The sequence below is a fragment of the Uranotaenia lowii genome, chromosome 3 (genome assembly GCF_029784155.1).
Source record: "Uranotaenia lowii strain MFRU-FL chromosome 3, ASM2978415v1, whole genome shotgun sequence".
Taxonomy (NCBI): domain Eukaryota; kingdom Metazoa; phylum Arthropoda; class Insecta; order Diptera; family Culicidae; genus Uranotaenia; species Uranotaenia lowii.
The window spans coordinates 37,730,700-37,750,609 of NC_073693.1; the positions used below are offsets into that span (position 1 = coordinate 37,730,700).

General features: G+C 38.4%; 3 protein-coding genes across 7 annotated transcripts in view; 2 read left to right on the forward strand and 1 right to left on the reverse strand.

Annotated features, from left to right (window-relative positions):
- LOC129758775 (axotactin) overlaps positions 1-19,910 on the reverse strand; it is a 236,653-nt gene that overhangs the window by 203,859 nt on the left and 12,884 nt on the right. For all 5 annotated transcript variants that reach the window (XM_055756393.1, XM_055756392.1, XM_055756395.1 and 2 more), the window contains exon 2: positions 2,205-3,695. The gene's annotated coding sequence lies outside the window, so the exon portion shown is untranslated. The remainder of the gene's footprint in view (positions 1-2,204; positions 3,696-19,910) is intronic.
- Positions 10,708-13,737, forward strand: LOC129752106 (uncharacterized). The gene has a single exon (XM_055747898.1). The coding sequence runs from the start codon at positions 10,708-10,710 to the stop codon at positions 13,735-13,737; it is 3,030 nt and encodes a 1,009-aa protein (XP_055603873.1).
- Positions 13,762-16,050, forward strand: LOC129752107 (uncharacterized). Its single transcript, XM_055747899.1, has one exon. It carries the CDS (start codon positions 13,762-13,764, stop codon positions 16,048-16,050), a length of 2,289 nt encoding a protein of 762 aa, XP_055603874.1.

A 19,910-nucleotide genomic window follows, 5' to 3' on the forward strand; every position in this document is an offset into this window, starting at 1 on the left:
TGAAAAAGGATATTAAAACTTAGTTAGCATCAGGATGCAATGTATCTTAGCGATCACCATTATTTGTAGTAAGGATAAAATGAATTGCGGCTCTTTGAAACTTGGACATTTCCTTAATTTGCAATTTTTGGCTCTTCTGTCTCAAAAGTTTGCCAACCGCTGACCTAGAGGATTAGAAATTTGTCTAGATTTTTTGTTTGAAAGATGAAATTCTTTTAAACAAATAAATACCTGTTGATATTTATTTTTGGTATCCGACCGAGTTAAAAAATATTTGAAAATAAAAATAAAAAAATAAATGCATAAAATTAAAACTTTTCCTTACATTTCTGAAAAAAGTCTTTGAGTATTCGAGTTTATAAAATAAAGTATATTTCACAACTCTGTTAAAGACTGCTAAACATTTGACATTTACTTTACGGTTCATTTTGATTCAAAAATTCATTATAACCTTTTCAAAATTCCCGTACCTTACAGAACAGGAAAAAATAACAAAAAATCTTAAATTTATTTTTTTTAAGAAGTCAAAAATATTTGCGGGCTTGGTGAAAACTGATTTAAACCATCATTTTAGATTGTATTGTACAGATTTACCAAAAAAAAAAAAAAATGGTCCAAAAAGGAGATTGAGCGGTAGACCTGCAAGCTGCAAGATTTGTAAGGATATTCGAATTCTTAAATTATTACGTTTCCCATAACTTTTTTTGGTTGGTGAGTCGCTAGAGATGTACTAAAAGTTCTTAAAAAACATATCTTTAGATTAAAAATATTCCTTTTACCCAAGAAAAGATACCTATTCGATGTTATGCAAAAAAAAAAATCCAAAATATTAATTTAAAATTTTGGCGTGTATGACTACATCGCAAAAACTGCTTTGGATAGCCAATAAATTTTTTGATGTATTTAATGCTGAAAAAAATATTTCTTGCAATTCCAGAAAGCTCTAGTCAACAAAGTCTGCCATTTTTAATTAATTCTCATTGAATCCAGATTTTCTTTATTTTAAAATGGTCATAGCTTTTTTTATGAAATACTTAGCTGATTTCCATATTACTAAAAACATAAAAAATGAAATTTTAAAGAAGGCAAAACAAAAAATCAAAATTCAAATTCATTTCGAGCTTTTTTGATTTTTTTGGATAATTTAATATGCAAAAATTTCCTCTTCCATACAAATTGCACTAACCCAGGAATCAGCCAGATCATCTCAAATTGATGCTCGGTGACCCAAAAGGCATCGAAAAAACATATGGGAGCAAAAATGTGCAGTCTGGTTCTCTCGGATGTACAATATACGAAAGATCTCCGTGTACAAAGATTCATACATTTTTGCACAGACTTCTTCCTTTAATTGATTGTTACCAAGTATCAACAGTTATCCCGGAAACTAAGAACAAAACTGATTACATATTCAACGTTCCCAAATGAGTCAACTCTAAACCTTATTTTATCTTTGAAAAATGTAAATTTTTTGCCTTGTGTTATAGTTCAATTTTTTTAAGCTAGAATGAGGCAAACATACTCAAAATCAGATTTTCAAACCAGAAACTCAAATTTGGCACGGTGTGTTTCGTAGAAGGACTTAAAGAAAAAAAAAAAGTAACGCTAATTTTTGCATGATCAAAAAATTGAGCTTTCCCGGCTCATTTTCACCAAAAATTAAAACATTTGGTCGGTGACCCCCCTTACAATTTTTTTTGAAAATTTACTACTTGAAATCTTCATGTCATCTGAAGTTTTTTTTTGTAAAAAGTCTTAAATCACATTCAAAAAAATGCATATCAAAAATTTTTTTGTTGAAAAATTTAACAAAATTAAAAAAAAAATACTTTGGACTTTAGATTTTTAACAGTAAAAACAGTGGATTATCAAAAAACCAAGAAAGGTAAAAACTATTTATTTCAAACAAAAATTGGGGAAGTTGACATTAAGACAATTTAATACTGATTTTTTTAAATAAATAACACAATGTTCAGAACACCAATCTAAACAAAATCTTTCACTAGTTAAAAAAACAGAATCAACAACCTTTCACAAAACCTCAACGAACGCTTCGAGCGGTTTTTCCCTCTAATAAAACAAGGTGGCACCAAAACAACATCCATTTATAGCTGGCGCCAGTAGCCAGTAGCAGAATTTCAACAACTCAAACAAAATCCTTCCCCCCGCCACCTTAAGTATGAACCAAAACGATGATGGCTTACCTGTTTTTGATTTTCCGTCCGGAGCTCCAGGGATAACTTCCGTTTCCGCAAACTACTGGAGTACTAATACAGGGCTCTGATGTTGGTCCGAGAATTTACAGTAGGACACAAATATTCACTCTGACCACTGGTTGATATTTTTCTTCCTGGGGGTGGCTTGAAACTGATCCCTGCTTCTCTGTTTGAGACAGCTACAACAGGTGTTTACTCACTTTGTCGTCGATGGACTTTTGAGGGTGGTCAAATCCTTCAGGGGACACACTAGCTATTGCTTTCTGCTCCGTAGGAAATCTGTTGAAGGGTGGTTTTTCATGGAGGGATTTCACTTCACTTCAGCAAACACTTGCCAAACTCGAGCTATGAATTCACTTTTTGTTTTCAGCAAATTGCTTGAACTTGTCTGCTGCTTTCTTGTTTCGTTTTCCCGGGAACACAGTGACTTATTTTTTTCTGAGTAAGATATGATTTGTTTCCTGCAGCATCCAACCGCCAACCTTGTAACACACACTTTTCGGCGACACTTTACGGCAACTCTTTTATCTTCCACACGTTAGAACTTCGTCAGCTTATCAAGGAAAAGGGCGCCGTTTGAGAATTTTCTTCACAGCACCATTCATAGACTCTTGAGCACAAGGCAAACGAGTGGCTTCGTTTTCTTGTAGTTAAGACGTGTGCCGAAGGCTTTATGCCCTCGTTATGATTTTCTCACTAGCAGGCACCAGACGCCGCGCCACCGGAAGGGCACTTCACTTCCTTTTTGAGCTGTTAACCGGATGGAACGACTTCAATTACACGACAAAAACCACTTTAGAGCTATATTTTCCCCCTGACTTTCTGCGGATCTCCCGCGTATGTGTTTCGATCCCGGGGGCGATTTGCCTCAACTAAATCGACCCAGCTGCAGATGCCGTCTTCATGAGCCCTTCAAACAATAACCACCCACATACATTCACAAATACACATTCACAAAGCAGCGCCAAGCCCGGAACAAAACACTTGTTTTTCCACTGATCCGATTCCTACAAGTAGCTACTGGAGGATGTCACACACTCCAGCAGTCAACTCAGTTGAAGTCGACCTCAACTGAATGATGAGCGGCGAATAATTTTCAATTACAGCTCGTGAAGACTCTAGCCAGACCCAGAACTAGGACTGACAGTTGTGCACTTTTTCCCCCGATCTCTGAGACACTTCTTAGAGCAGCATCACCCTTCACTGTCAGACTCCGTATAACTCAGACGTACTCCGTGGAAGATCCCCTCAATTAAATCGGTAAAGTACACACGCAACACGCAACCAGAACCGACTTAAAGCCTTAAGGCTGCTGGTCACCCGAGATCTGGACCCGATGAGTTCACCGACTGAACTGAACCGCGGGGAATGTCTTACAGCCTCAACTCAACGATTCAGCAAATAACGACACGCCCGGGGTAGGGGGTTTTGCGCTGGATAATCCCCTCAAATCGCTAGTTGTGATTGAAAGTTTATGTTCTGAAAGAGAAGAAAGAAAAAACACACAGTAGATAAAAGGAACTTTATGAATATGAATGATAAATCGGGTTGATTGGGCTAGATTGGTGCATGGCAGTTGAGTTGAGAGTCGGGCGGTCATTCAGTTGTTTAGAATAGTCAGTCAGTGAGTGTGTACTGGATCATCTTGGATTTGCATGAGAGTTGATTGAGATGGAAATCGCTGCCTTTAGATATGGATTGTTGTTGTGCTTTTATTGTCATCTATGGATAATGCACTTACTAGATAAACGTTACTTTCTCAGTTTACTAAAGATTTTGTTGTTGACTTTTTTTTATCCAATTATGAAAAGAAATTTTTGTTTTTAAAACAGGCATAAAGGTCTTTATCGTAGAAACTCTGTAAGGCAATAAAGGGTGATACGGTCAAAATTAGCTTAGTATCAACTTGACGTATTTCTTTCAATTTTGCATTTAAAAAAACCTGAACACCCCTCATTTTGCAGGTGTGTGTGTGTAGAATGTTGCTCCTATTTTGATTTTGGAATTCACTCTTTAGTTGTAAAAATGCCGTCCAAAGAAGAAGAGCAGCGTATCAAAATTTAGCTCGCGCATCGCGAAAATCCGAGCTACTCGCACGCAAAGCTGGCAAAATAGCTTACCCAAGTAACACAGATCAAGCCAATTGGCTTTTTTGAGTTTTAATATTGTTTTATGAAGACTTTTCGATGGCATCCAATTTTTAAAACGGTTTTATTGTAACATAGGAAATGCTTCATTTATCGTGTGTTTTAAAAGAGCCCTGAAAGTTTTGCTAAAACTTGAATAAAACACTATCTTAAGAGTGTTGTAAAAAAGTTGCAAAAGTATTGCTAAAGATTCAATAAAACACATATTTTCCTGTTTTTATTAGAGCTTTGGTACCAGTTTTAATAATGCGCTCAATGCGCTTTTAAAACTAGCGTTCAAACCAAGTTGAAAAACTGTTTTATTGGAACATTGGATGTAGGCATGATAAAACTAAGTGACAGATGATTTGACAATCGAGAAGAACGTATACACGCTTAAACTTTTTTACCTCTTTTTGAGATAGCATAACCTTTTTTGAAAGGATTATCACTCAAAATTGAGAAAAGCGTGCTATCAAAATGATATAAATTAACACAGTTTAATTCATCTGAAAAATAAAAACAACTTTGTTGTATCCGCATTCATATTTCAAAACAACCGCAAATCAGTCCACATAATTATTCGCTCAATTCGAATAAAAGCCTACTGTGAATAAACTGTTCTTCTGATTCGATAAGAATAACTGTACTAGAAAATTCATTTACAAGTATGCCTATTAAACTACACGTTTTATTTATCCATCTCTGTCTCTCAATGCGAAGTTGATCTTTATTTACGTCATCCAATCCAGAACTAACAAAATTATTTTCAGATCAACCGTCCAAATTTCTAGAAGACTGCAGAAACCGGTTTCTACTCAGCAAAGACGGAGAAATTGAGTTTCATCACAAGCGAAAATGCTCATTCTAAATCAGCCTCAACAAATTTCAGATGATATATTCTGAATGAAGACCACTAGCATTGGCCGATCATTGAAAATAACGATTTATTTAAAGCGTAATGCAGTTCTGGTAATAGTAAGCAAAACATCCGAAGGACGTTTTAAAGAATCGTTTTATCGCTTCCAATTGTTTTCCCATACAACTGTTTTAACAGTTTTTAACTGTTTTACATAACCTAACTACACATTCAAAATTCAATCATTTCGGAATTCACGATTCAAGCAATGTCAATAATCGTTTGCTAAACGTTTTATTACGCTTCAAAAATCATTTGATTATAATCTTCATTTATGCGGGTTATTATTTAGCTTTGAGGCCAGGTTTTTGATGACAGAAAATGTTCTATTCCAAAACAGTTTGAGATTATTTGATAGCTACTTGTTGTTAAAAGATAATTGACCATCCTCTATTCATAGTTAAAAGGAAACAAAACAAAAAGTTGCAAGAATGCCTTTTTCCAAGCTACAAATCGAAATGTTCTCATTTATTGCGAAAAACTTCTTTTTCTCAAAAATGGATAAATCCATCATGAGCGTGTATTCCATTAAGAGAAACGTCAAACGAAGCTGTGATTCAAGGTCTCTTAAAACCATTTAAAAACTGTTTATTGAAATAGTTTTATTACCACATTTTTCTAACCGGCATAAAACCATTTTAACACTGTTTTACAACTGCCTTAAGATTTTCAGTATTAATTTACTGTACACCATGTTAATTGTGAAATTGAATCGAAATTACTGACGCCATGTTGCTGGAAATAATACTTTAATACTAAAAACTAGACATTTTCATCAAATTTGACAATGTTGGCGGTACTATTTGTTGTATAGGTGATGAATTTCAACGCAAAACAAAAGTTGCATCTTTTGAGCCAATTTATTTTTCCTTTAATTATAATTTTTTTATTTAAATAATGCTTAAAATATGGTCAACCTTGATTTTCTTTGAGGCGCGCTTAAGTTTTGATGCTATTTCGTATATACTTCACCAGAAATCTGAGGTTGCAGGAAGTTTCTTGCTTAGATATATTGAAAATGAGAATGAGAATATTTTTAAAATATTTTAAATGGAATCTTTACCTATCATCAAATGCTTGGAAGAGTAAGTGATAAAACGAGAAAAAACACGGAACAGAAAGCTCCCACAGTAAAATTTCTATTAGATTCCACAGCTGCCACAGTAAAATTCCTATCAGATTTCACAGCTCCCACAGTAAAATTCCTATCAGATTCCACGACGTAGTTTTAAAAGAGCTGTGGATAGTCTGAAGAGGGCTCTAAAAGGTTTCTTAAAGCTATGTCTATAAGGTCGAATAAAACTATTCTGTTGGATGTTTTATTATAGCGTATAGAATTAGCTTTAAAAACGTTAACAAAATGGGCCCTTTTGGCCATATGTTAGCTTTAAAGTAGTTGTGCTAATGCGTAGAATGCGCTTTGGCTTATAAAGTAGCTTTAGGAAATAGTTTTAAGCGAACTGTTAAGGTTGGAATAAAACTTAAATTGTTACTTGGGTTAGAGTTGCCAAATCAACCGTTACAAATGTAATTAAAGTGTTTGAGGAACGTTTGTCGACAGCCAGGAAGTCTGGATCGGGGGGAAATCGAAAACCGGAAGCCGCTGAGACGACAAAGAGAGTTGCCGGTAGTTTCAAGCGAAACCCTAACCTCTCTCTCCGAGATGCCGCAAATAAGCTGGGTGTATCGTTTACAACCGTGTATCGAGCCAAAAAACGAGCCGGACTATCGACTTACAAGAAGGTAGTGACTCCAAATCGCGATGATAAACAAAATACGACGGCCAAAGCGCGATCCCGGAGGCTAAACACGACGATGCTGACGAAGTTTGACTGCGTGGTAATGGACGACGAAACCTACGTCAAAGCCGTCTACAAGCAGCTTCCGGGACAGGAGTTTTATACGGCAAAAGGAAGGGGAAAGGTAGCAGATATTTTCAAGCACATGAAACTGTCAAAGTTCGCGAAGAAATATCTGGTTTGGCAAGCCATCGGTACCTGTGGCTTGAAAAGCAGCATTTTCATAGCTTCCGGGACTGTTAACCAAGAAATTTACGTGAAAGAGTGTTTGAATAAACGTCTGCTACCTTTCCTGAAGAAACACGGTTGTTCCGTACTGTTTTGGCCAGATTTGGCATCTTGCCTTTGCGGTAAAAAAGCCATGGAGTGGTACGCCGCCTACAACGTGCAGGTGGTTTCCAAGGACAAAACCCTCACAACATGCCAGAGCTCCGCCCAATTGAGAAATACTGGGCTATTGTCAAGCGGAACCAAAAGAAGACCAAAAAACTGCTAAGGACGAGTAGCAGTTCAAGGCAAACTGGCTTTCTAAACGATTTCACCGATTCACACGCGTTTTTCCCTTGACCAAATTTTGACCGTATCACCCTTTAAGAAGTTTGTAACATATGGGAGAGTGGGGAATAATGGGCCCTTTTTTTTTTCTTTGTTCCATTCCATTCTTTATTATTAAAAATAAAATGAAAATAAAAAATGGTATGGTTTTCTACATTTTTAAGGTATCATTATGAAATTTTCTTTATTTTTTAATAATTTATTTTCCTCAAGTTCGGACTGTATTAAAAAAGCAATATTTTTTTGAATTTTGGAAAATGGTAAGGAATCGTGAGCCACTAAATCCAAATTTACCAAATAATATACAAAGTTTATGAGTTGACCCAAAACTGTAATTTCAAAATTCATTTCGTTATTTTAAAGCAATTTCAGATGAGGAAATAAAAAAAAGAGTTGTGTATGATCGAATCGATTCAAAAACCTGGCTCGCGAACTTTCTGGCAAAATTCCTTATAAAGAATGGACAAATTATTTTTCTTAACTCTTTATTTGGCAATAGAAAACTTTACAGATAAGAAAAACGTATTTTAAGTTCTGAATGTGTATAAAAAATATAACAAATATAGGTGGTCCAAGATTTGTGGCCCTCGATTCCCCACAAGCTATGATTTGCAAATTGGTTACGTTTGTGTTTGATGTTTCACCAAAAATTTCTTTTCCACGTGAAAGAACATGACAACACTTAGATCATAAGCGCATGAGCATAGTTTTGTTATAAACTTTAGGTTACCCAGCGATGCAATAAGCGGGTGCTTGTTTAATCATGTAAGTAATTTTTTTAAAACTTTTTTAAGCTTGATAAATAATAGAAGCGTATTTAAGTCAACAACATATAGAAAAATATGCTTACGACAGTTGGATTGAGATTTCAATCTCAGTGCACATCCAAGATATTCAGAGTGGAGCACGTTACCTCACTCTCCCCTACTCTAATGATTGACATATTGGAATAAATATTTTTATTATAATTTTCTCGTGTGGGAAACATTTTAAAATGTTAAAAAAAAGATCTTTAAATCACATTTTATTAGGTTTTTAAAACAAAGTGCAACAACTCAAAAATCAAATTTTTAAAATTTTTTTGAGAGAACAAGTTTGTTGTTTTGTTCCATTTGGCCAATTTTCAATGATTTATAGTAAGACATTTAAGGATTTTCTTTAATTTTGATTTTTTACAGCGATTTTTTTCGTGACGTCACAACGCGCCATTTTTTTTAAATTCACAGATAGGAAACCGTTGTGACGACACGAAATTAAATTTTCAGCTACGAGAAATAAATCAAACTAAAAATTAATACTCAAATAACTAAAGCAGCTTGAATACTTAACTAATTATATGATTTGATGATGAATTAATTGGCTCCAATTATTCCCAAAATAATAAGTGCATTGAATCCATAAAGGCCCATAAAAACAGATAAGGTTTGCAACACACAAAATTAATTTGTGTGATCAGGTGAATATCATTAAAAAAACAATTCTAGGACAAACTTATTCATAAAAGCATTAAAATTTGTTTTTAAACTTTTTTGATATTAGTTATTTCATCTGCAAAGGAAAGGAGAAATTTTTGATAAATTTAAGAGCCTTTGATCTATTGATAGTTTGTTGATGGACAAATCAGACGAATTATGAAAATATTACAAGTTGCAAGCTTAAATTGACCTAAGATTTAGCACAATGTACCATGCTTAATTTAAGGAAATCGGACCACGGAAAGGGATTGCGCAATGACTTTGAAATTTTTGTGGAATTATAAAAAGTTTTGTTTGGAAGGAATATGTAAACCAAGTTTTGCACCATTTTCTTAGGTTTCTATCGGCCGATTTCTTTCAGGTTTTCAGAAAGCTTTAATTATGACAAATATTTCATCCCTAAGCCCATTTTAATTTGGTCTGTGTTGAAAAGGATATAAAGTTTAAAAAATTTGCTTTTGAAGGGTCAATTAACAAAAAAAGATCTACGAGAGTAAATCGACTGTTTTATCGCAACTCTAATAAAACTGTATCCTTCAGATAAAATATTGTCATAATTAAAGCTGTTCCGGCATGGTAATCGAGCAGCGAGCGAGGCATCGAGATTCGACACGGCGCAGTACGCGAAGGCGCGCGCAGCGCGTGAAAGATTTCATCTCCTTTGAAATTATTGTTCTGCAAGCAGCGAATTGTTTGGCGGAAGAAAGGACGCTTTCTTCGCCAGCGAAAAGAAAGCTTGGCTTGGCTTCGAATCGCCATTCTCCATCACTTCGATTTGTTCCAGCGCGACGACTAGACGGCCAGGCCGAAAAGAGTCCCATTACTATTCGTTACTTCTGTTATTTGTTAAGTGTTAGAAATAAAGTTAAATATAAGTCGTTAAAGTTTTAGTTAAAGTTAAAATAAAGTGTGTTTATATTGTGCAATAAATTGTTTGAACTATATGTGAAAGTTGTGTCATCATTGGACCATACGAACGGAAAAGTGAATAAGAAACTTACCCGAAAATTTGGGAGCTAGTGTCCGCATCATTAATGTCTGGGAATCACCCACTGCAACCCTGAGCTCTCGACATTTGGTCCTTCGAACCGGATGAGGCCCTGAATCCGGAACAAACCAGGATTAGACCTATCTGGAAGCTACAGTGCCGATAGCCCCAACGCCATCGCAGCCGCGGATGCCAAGCGCCATCTTGAGGAACGCAGTACAACTCGATAAATAGAAATTTACAAGGCAGATTTCTTTTATCGAGAAGGTTAGTAGCATTCCAATCCACTTACATTCCGTGATCATCCCTACCGGATCTCTTCTTGTTGCACCTTTCATCATAATCGGCTACACACATCACATCATCTCCGTCGGAGCACCGCGGATCGATTCGATACCCACCCGTGCCTGGAACAAATCATCAGCATCAACTTTCTTCGGTCAAGCACCCCACATCAGCTGTGACCATCACCACACAACAAAAACACTCAAGCGACACATCAGTAGCAGCAGAATTTATTGAAATACAAGGCAAATTCCTTGCCTTGAAAAGGTAATTAGGATTCCAATAAATTAACTGTTGCTTGCCGAGCTACTTGGTCTGACTTTTTAGATCCAACATCGCTCATCATGTCGGCCACCGAGCGAAAACTGCGCAGCCTCAAAGCCCGTCGGCGCAGTTTATCAACATCCTTCCTCAACATCAGCAGATTCGTCGATGGTTTCCAAGAACCCCGAGACACCGCAGAGGCACCAGTCCGACTAGAAGCAGTCGTCGAAATCTGGTCCGAGTACGCGAAGGTCCAGTCTGAGTTGGAAACCCTGGACGAAACACCTGAAGCACTAGATAAGTACCTCGAGCAAAAAACTGCCTTTGAAACAGCATACTACAGGGTAAAGGGATTTCTGCTGCAAAAATGCCCCCCACAAGCCACAGTACAAACACCATCTCACATTACACAGCCCCATAACACGCACGTTAAATTGCCCGACGTTAAACTGCCCATATTTTGTGGAAATGTTGAGAACTGGCTCAACTTCCACGATTTATTTGTTTCACTCGTTCACTCGTCGCAAGAATTATCGAGCATTCAAAAATTTTATTACTTGCGCTCATCACTATCAGGAGAAGCACTAAAACTTGTTCAAACTATCCCGATATCCGCCACAAATTATCCCGTTGCTTGGAATTTGCTATCACAGCATTACCAAAACTCGCGAATGCTAAAAAGAACATATGTTCAAGCCCTTTTCGACTTCCCGATATTTCGCCGAGAATCTCATAATGATTTACATTCGTTGGTCGAAAAATTCGAAGCCAACGTACGCATTCTAAAGCAGCTAGGAGAAGCCACCGAACATTGGGACCTTTTGTTGATCCATCTTCTTGCTAGCCGCTTAGATCCCATCACCCGTCGGGATTGGGAAGAACATTCGTCCGCTTCCGAAACCACTACTTTTAAAGAACTTACCGATTTCATCCAGCGCCGAGTAAATGTTCTCGAACAATTGTCGTCCAAGCCACCAAATGAATCCCAATCCCAACCCCAATCACAATCACATTATCGTCGTCCCAATAACACCCGTTCAGCCAACCACACTTCATTCCCAGAGCCCAGAATGCGAAAATGTATCGCTTGCCCCCAAGACCACAGCCTTTTCCAATGCCCCAGTTTCACAAGATTACCACTGATTGAAAAAACTGCACTCGCGAAACGAAACCGGCTATGTTTAAATTGTTTCCGACGAGGACACTATGCGCGCGAATGTCCGTCGGATAACTGCTGCAAAAATTGCCGATCCAGACATCACACGCTTCTCTGCCCCAACACACATACCCACACCAATTCAAACTCCGCTAGAACAATCGCCAACACACCACCGGTCAGCGCCGAACAACAATCGTCATCGTCAGTTCCAGCTGCTGCTCCGAGAATCAACGTAGCTCACTCCGGGATCACCAGCACCAGCACCAGTTGCCACTCACAAGCCTTCGATCGATCCCGAGTAATCTTAGCCACGGCCTTTGTGGTGGTAGTCGATGACGTAGGAAACCAATATTTAGCTCGTGCCTTACTCGATTCTGGCAGCGAATGTTGTTTTGCCACCAGTCGCTTGTACAACCTCATGAAGGTCAGAAGAAGCAAAGTTAATGTTCCCATAGCAGGAATTGGAAGCTCATCGACGAAAGTCAAGTTCCAATTTAATGCAATCATTAAGTCCCGCACATCAGATTACACAACAACACTACCATTCCTAATTCTACCAAAAGTCACCATAGATCTGCCCACTATTAACGTTAACACTTCCCAATGGCCAATCCCCAAAAACCTACAATTTGCCGATCCCGATTTCCATCAAAGGCACACTATTGATCTCGTGCTGGGAGCCGAGATATTTTTCGATCTTTTTTCACCCCCTGGTCATATCTACTTGGGTGAATCAATGCCGTCGGTAATCAATTCTGTATTCGGATGGGTCGTCTCGGGAAAAACAACATCCAACGCAAGCATTCCACAAACCACCCCTAAGACTTGTCAGGTAGCCACTCTCAAAAGATTGGAAAACCAAATGGAAAAGTTTTGGTTAATAGATGAAAGCGCATTCCCATCATCATCTTATTCCCCCGAAGAAAGCAAGTGCGAAGAATTTTTCTGCCGTACCGTTAGTCGCAATTCCGAAGGTCGCTACATCGTTTGTTTACCAGTGAAACGTGACGTCATCAATCAGCTGAGCGACAACTCAAGATCAGCTGTTCGTCGGTTCCAGTTGATGGAGAATCGACTCCAAAAAGAACCTTCGCTAGGTGAGAAATACAGAGAGTTCATGACGGAGTATATTCGGCTCGGTCACATGGAACTAGTGACCGAGTGCGAGCATACTACCAAACAGGCATACTATCTCCCTCACCATCCCGTTATCCGAGATTGCAGCACTACGACCAAGGTCCGTGTCGTATTCGATGCGTCAAGCCGATCCTCCACGGGTGTATCGCTCAACAATGCGCTGATGGTGGGCCCCACAATACAACAAGACTTGCGAGCGATCGTGATGCGCTCTCGATTGTACCCGTTTGTTTTGGTTGCTGATATAGAAAAAATGTATCGGCAAATTCTCGTGCATCCTGATGATACCCCACTACAGAGAATCTTCTGGCGCTCATCTCCCGATCAACCGATACAAACGTACGAGCTCAAGACGGTGACGTATGGCACAGCTTCGGCTCCTTTCCTGGCAACTCGAGTTCTCAAACAGCTGGCAATCGATGAGGCGGAGGGTTTCCCGAAGGCAGCGAGGGTTATCAGAGAGGATGTCTACATGGACGATATCTTCTCCGGGGCACAGACGGTGGCAGAAGCAGTCGAGCTGCGAGACCAGCTGGTAGCGATGTGCCTCAAGGCTGGCTTTCCGCTACAGAAATGGGCTTCGAACGACGAAGCGATTATGCATGGCATTCCTGCTGAGCGACGGGCGCTTCAGCAGTCGATAAATTTCGATCATGATCAGACACTAAAAACACTTGGGCTTCATTGGGAACCGGGCACAGATTTACTGAAATTTAGTATCGATTTGAAACCTCCGACAGATGCTAAACTCACAAAAAGGGCAACTCTTTCGTGCATTGCGCAACTTTTCGACCCGTTGGGACTAGTGGGTTGAATTTTGGTCACGGCAAAAGCATTCATGCAAAAGCTCTGGACGTTAAAGAATGAAAATGGGTCAATTTGGGATTGGGATCAAGAATTGCCCGACTACCTTAAACAAGAATGGGCCAACAATCATACTCAACTCCCCCTGCTGAACGGTGTTTGGCTAGAGAGGTATGTTCTCCTGCGCAAGGCAGTCGAGAGTGAGTTACACATTTTCTCGGACGCATCCGAAACAGCTTATGGTGCGTGCGCTTATATTCGATCTGTTAATGATCACGGCGAAATTAAAGTGGCTCTCCTTACATCTAAGTCGAGAATCGCCCCCCTCAAGCAAGTTAGCATTCCCCGCCTAGAGCTTTGTGGCGCTCTTCTGGCAGCCGAACTTTACGAGAAGATTCGGCTATCGATAAATATTGAGATGAATGTGAAATTTTGGACGGATTCGACAGTGGTACTGAGTTGGCTGAGGGCTATTCCATCAACTTGGACCAACTTTGTGGCAAATAGGGTTTCCAAAATTCAGACTGCGACGGAAGGATGCTCATGGCAACACATAACCGGCGCAGAAAACCCAGCTGATGTCATTTCACGAGGCTGTTTGCCGTCGGACATTCTTCACAATTCATTATGGTGGCAGGGACCAGATTGGCTAAACCAAGACAAGGTTTCTTGGCCAATTCCGAACGTTGATATCGTTACCAGCACTGATTTTGAATTGAGAAAATCCGTAATCGTTTCCTCTTCAGCGAACATAGAACCCAGCTTCATTGATGACCTCCTGAAACAATTTGAAAATTTTCATGCGCTTCTACGCTTCACCGCATATGCGTTGCGCCTCAGCACGAATTTTCGTCTGCCACAGAGCGAGCGCAGATTCCAGGGGCTCACGACCGACGAATTGAGAACAGCAGAACACACGATTGTCCGACTTATCCAACAGCAGCATTTCCCCGACGAGTGGAGAAGGTTGAAAAAAGGCGAGCCGGTATCGAGTTCTTCGAAGCTGAAGTGGTTCTACCCAATACTTAGCCAGCGTGATGACGTCATTAGAATCGGTGGGAGAATTGATCGATCAGCGCAACCGTACGAATCAAAACACCAGATAATTCTCCCAGGATCTCACCCCTTCACCGTTCTTTTGCTCCGCTCTTATCATCATCGTCTACTGCATGCTTCTCCCCAGCTGTTGATAAACATGGTCCGGCTCAAGTACTGGATTTTGGGTGTGAGATCAGCCACTCGGAAGGTTGTCTATCAATGTATTGCCTGTGTGAGAGCACGACCCCAGCTGATCGAACAGCTGATGGCCGAGTTACCAGCATCTAGAGTTTCTCCCACACGGCCGTTCTCTGTTATTGGTATCGACTATTGGGGACCGATTCAAATCAAACCACGACACCGAAGAGATGCTCCAGGCAAGGCATACGTGGCTGTGTTTGTCTGTTTTTCGACGAAGTCCGTCCACCTTGAACTTGTGGTGGACCTCACTACAGCCAAATTTCTCCAAGCGTTCCGACGATTTGTGAGTCGTCGTGGTCTGTGTGCTCATGTTTACACGGACAACGGTCGCAATTTTGTTGGTGCGGCAAACGAGCTACGTAGGTTCCTTCGAAGCAACGACTACAAGAGTCATCTGGCCAATGAATGCTCCGAGAATGGGATCCAATGGCACTTTAATCCACCGAGGGGATCTCATTTCGGAGGTTTATGGGAGGCAGCGATCAACTCGGCCCAGAAGCATTTCGTCCGTGTTTTGGGAAACCACTTGTTGCCGTATGATGAAATGGAGACGCTTTTAGTGCAGATCGAAGGCTGTCTCAACTCTCGCCCTATCACCCCTCTGAGTGACGACCCCACAGACTTAGAGCCCCTCACCCCTGGTCATTTTCTCGTTCAATCGGCGCTTAAGGCAGTGCCCGATGACGATCTACAGTCGTTGCCTACCAACAGGCTGACTCAAATGCAGCTGACCCAGAAGTTGGCGCAAGATATTTGGAAGAGATGGCATGTTGAATATTTGGCTACATTGCAAACTCGATCGAAATGGTGTAAGGCTCCCGTTAAAATCGAATTGAATCGTCTTGTTCTCATCAAGGATGAGAATCTCCCTTCCACACAATGGGCAACTGGCAGAATCCATAAGCTTCATCCCGGGGCTGATGGGGTGACTCGGGTGGTAACACTGCAGACAGCAAAGGGTTTCATCGACAGACCGGTTGCAAAGCTCTGTTTGCTGCTGATCGCATCAATGGATGGCGAGATGAATGAAGGCGAGAATTCATCAATCAGCAACGAAATCGAGAATGGAAATCAGCATGAATGACCGAGGATAGCAGATTTTAATAAAATACAAGGCCCCCTGAAATGGTGGGTCCCAGGTGAGGACCATTCCATTAGTTTATCTGCTATTGTCCGGGTCTACCGGGTCTTATTTTTCCCCAGAATCGGAACCCATGGTTCTACGGCATCAGCGACGCAAGGTCAGGCACGATCCAATGTTACCGAACGAGCGGTGGCATTTCCATACGAGCGATTATAGCGGTATCCAGAAATGGCCATTTCTGGAGGTGGCAGGATGTTCCGGCATGGTAATCGAGCAGCGAGCGAGGCATCGAGATTCGACACGGCGCAGTACGCGAAGGCGCGCGCAGCGCGTGAAAGATTTCATCTCCTTTGAAATTATTGTTCTGCAAGCAGCGAATTGTTTGGCGGAAGAAAGGACGCTTTCTTCGCCAGCGAAAAGAAAGCTTGGCTTGGCTTCGAATCGCCATTCTCCATCACTTCGATTTGTTCCAGCGCGACGACTAGACGGCCAGGCCGAAAAGAGTCCCATTACTATTCGTTACTTCTGTTATTTGTTAAGTGTTAGAAATAAAGTTAAATATAAGTCGTTAAAGTTTTAGTTAAAGTTAAAATAAAGTGTGTTTATACTGTGCAATAAATTGTTTGAACTATATGTGAAAGTTGTGTCATCATTGGACCATACGAACGGAAAAGTGAATAAGAAACTTACCCGAAAATTTGGGAGCTAGTGTCCGCATCATTAATGTCTGGGAATCACCCACTGCAACCCTGAGCCCTCGACAAAAGCTTTAAGAAAACTTAAAAAAAAATTGACAGATAAGGGCCAAAATTATTGGTGAAACTGTTTTTTTTTGTTCATCCCGAACAAAATCCACATAATTCCATACAAATTTCAGGTTTTTTTAACGACTCCTTTCCGTAGTCTGATCTGGCCCAAATTTTTCATGGAACCTTGCGTTTTTGTGGGTTTTTTGTGAACCCGGGGTTTTGGATTTTCTAGTAAAATTTTTTGAGGTAGAAATTTCAATTAAAAACAGTTTTTCGATCATTTTATAAAAAAATATATAAACGACTTTTAAATTGTATGATCAAAAATGTTTATCTTTAAAATATATCCTGATCTATTTTTTTTATTTTGTTAACCTTATGCCAGCTTATAATAAAAGCAACTGGCGGTTTTTTCATATTAAAATTTATGTAAGAAGAACTTGGTCTTTATTCATGATTTTAATAGAAATCTTAGATAATGACCTGCTTTATGGTTTACTTAGATTCTTTTAAATAATCGATGAGAAATTCATTACAATGATAGTTTGTTTATACCGAATCAAGTCTTCAACAAGTGGAATTTGTATGTTTTTATTAGAGACATTTAAAAAAAAGCTGCGTTAAACGAAAAAGAACGATTATAAGTTTAATGAAAAACTTGATACTTGAATTCATTAAATAAAGCGCATTGTCATGTTAGTTTGATAAAATGTTAGAAAAATAGCTACCTTTGGAAAGCCGTCAAGAATTCTATGTTTCGTGTTTTATAAATCTAAAGATGCCGAAATGTCGCAAATTACGTCAGTTTTTAAATTCTTTTTCCAAAAAATTTCCACTTTGACTGGAACAGCGTTGGCGGTTGATACATTAAAGACTACGGTTTTACGCCACTTTTTTACATTTTTTGTGGCCATGATCTGAGAAATTTTGAAAAAAATATTTCCACATGTGCAACAGCCGTAATCACAAAAAAAATTTATCGTTTTACAGAATTTTGAACCAATTTCATCCCAGAATCTGTGTCACAGAACATAGAATTTTTAAAATATTCACAGATTTCACAGAATTTAAAAATTTTATACGTTTTTTCAAAATTAATTATTGTATGTCAATATAAATTTTGAATAATAACTTAGAATTTCATAAATATGAGAAAATTGGTAGAAATAATTGATTTTCTTAAGTAAAATGCAAAAAAGACGTAATTTGGCATAACTTTTGAATGAAATTTGTGAATAAAACATCACAGAAACCCGTCACAAAATTTCTGGGTACAATCAAAGAAAATCAGATTTTATTTTCGTCAAAACACAGATTTTTTTTCGACAACCTTGCAACCTTTTCTAGCACCTAATAACTGACTTACAGCATTTTCCTGAAGTACGTTTGATTCGAATTTGTTTCTTAGACTTTGAATAACTTTTAAATAGATGTTTGTTGAAGAATATTGTCTGTAAATCATATTTTATGCTTTCCAAAACGATGAATTTTGTAAAAATTGATTGAGAAGCAAGAGAGCTTTCCCCGGTGTTATATTTATAGGTATATACAAAGTGTCAGTATGTTTAGATATTAAGAAATACTATAATTATGTTCAAATAAAAGTTCTTGAACGTTTTCTAAAAAATAAAATAATTTTTCGTGACATCACATCGCATTTTTTCCTAGATGTAACTCACAACCTCCTGAAAAGATTTTCATTCTGAAAATTTCTTTGAATTCTTTTTAAAAATTATGGAGGGACCCCCAATTTTTGACAATATGTGACGTTGTGTGATGTGTAAATAAAAAATAAATAAAAATAAAGTGACGTTAAATCGTGATTTGGAAAAGAGTAGAATTTTCGTGACGTCACAATAACGCTTAAAATTGATAAGTGGGGTTTTTTTTATTATCTGACAGGTTTGCGCCGGGGGTCTTCAGATTCCCCCAAAGTTGAAAATTTGGTTCATTTTTACGTTTTAAAAATACATATATTTTTTCAGATTTCTAACATTTTTGTTTTTCGAATTATAGGGGAGATGAGGGCATAATGGCCAACTTAAGGAAAACGCTAATTGAACCATGGAGAACAGCTGTAATATGTGAATTACATAATTTTTGCGTGTTCAGACACTCAAATAGTCTATGGTCTATTGGGATGAAACTTGAAAAAGTAGATAAAAACTTTTAAAAATGCATTTTAAATTTTTTTGCCGAAAGCTGAAAACCAGTCACTGTAGAGGCATGATGAGAAACCCCCCGAGGCAGTTTGAGCACCATTAATGAAGGCATAATTTTTTTTTCATTTATCATTCAAGATCATGATTGCACTAAACGGTTAGGCATAGATTCATCAAACAAAGCAATAAAAAAGTAATCTAGGTCTGTATGTACAATTCAAAGAATTAACACATGCTCATACTTTATGTTTCTGGTGTTTTGTTTGACGGATGATGCTTTGATGCTATTAGCCGTATAATGTAACAATAAAAAAAATCAATCATAAATGGTATGTGCAAAAAAAAATCCCCTCGAACAGGAATCGAACTCAAGTCTACTGATTACCTCTCCGACACCTTACCATTAGGCCAAATCGACAGATGTAACAAGTCAAGCTATAGCTCTGTTATTCAGTTGACTTCATCAAGTTGAAATCGCTTCTAGATTCCCCGGCAGAATATGCTTTCATTGAGAGTGCACTGTTCGCCTCTTGTGAACAAATTAAAGTAAAAAAGCGTTTTAAAATTGATAAAAGTGAAAAATCAAAAAATTTATGATGTTGAAAATTGAGAAACAATGTGTAGATCACGTACATTTCAGATCAAGATGATTTAAAGGTCATAAAAGCTTATTTGGTGGTGCTCAAAAATTATAATATTTTCGTCACTTGAGAACCTAGCTGGTTATTATTGAATATTTCTGTAAATATGAAAAGGATATTTTTTTTTTGGTGAAAAATTAATACTATAGGTAGTACGAAACAAGTCCTTATGAAAATTTGTTTAAGAAAATACGTACTTATGTAGAAAAAAGGAGTGCCCTTATCTCCCCTACTCGGTTAGAATTTTTTGTATATAAATAAACCATATTTCAAAGCCACATTTCTCTGTTATTTTCAATGGAAATTAT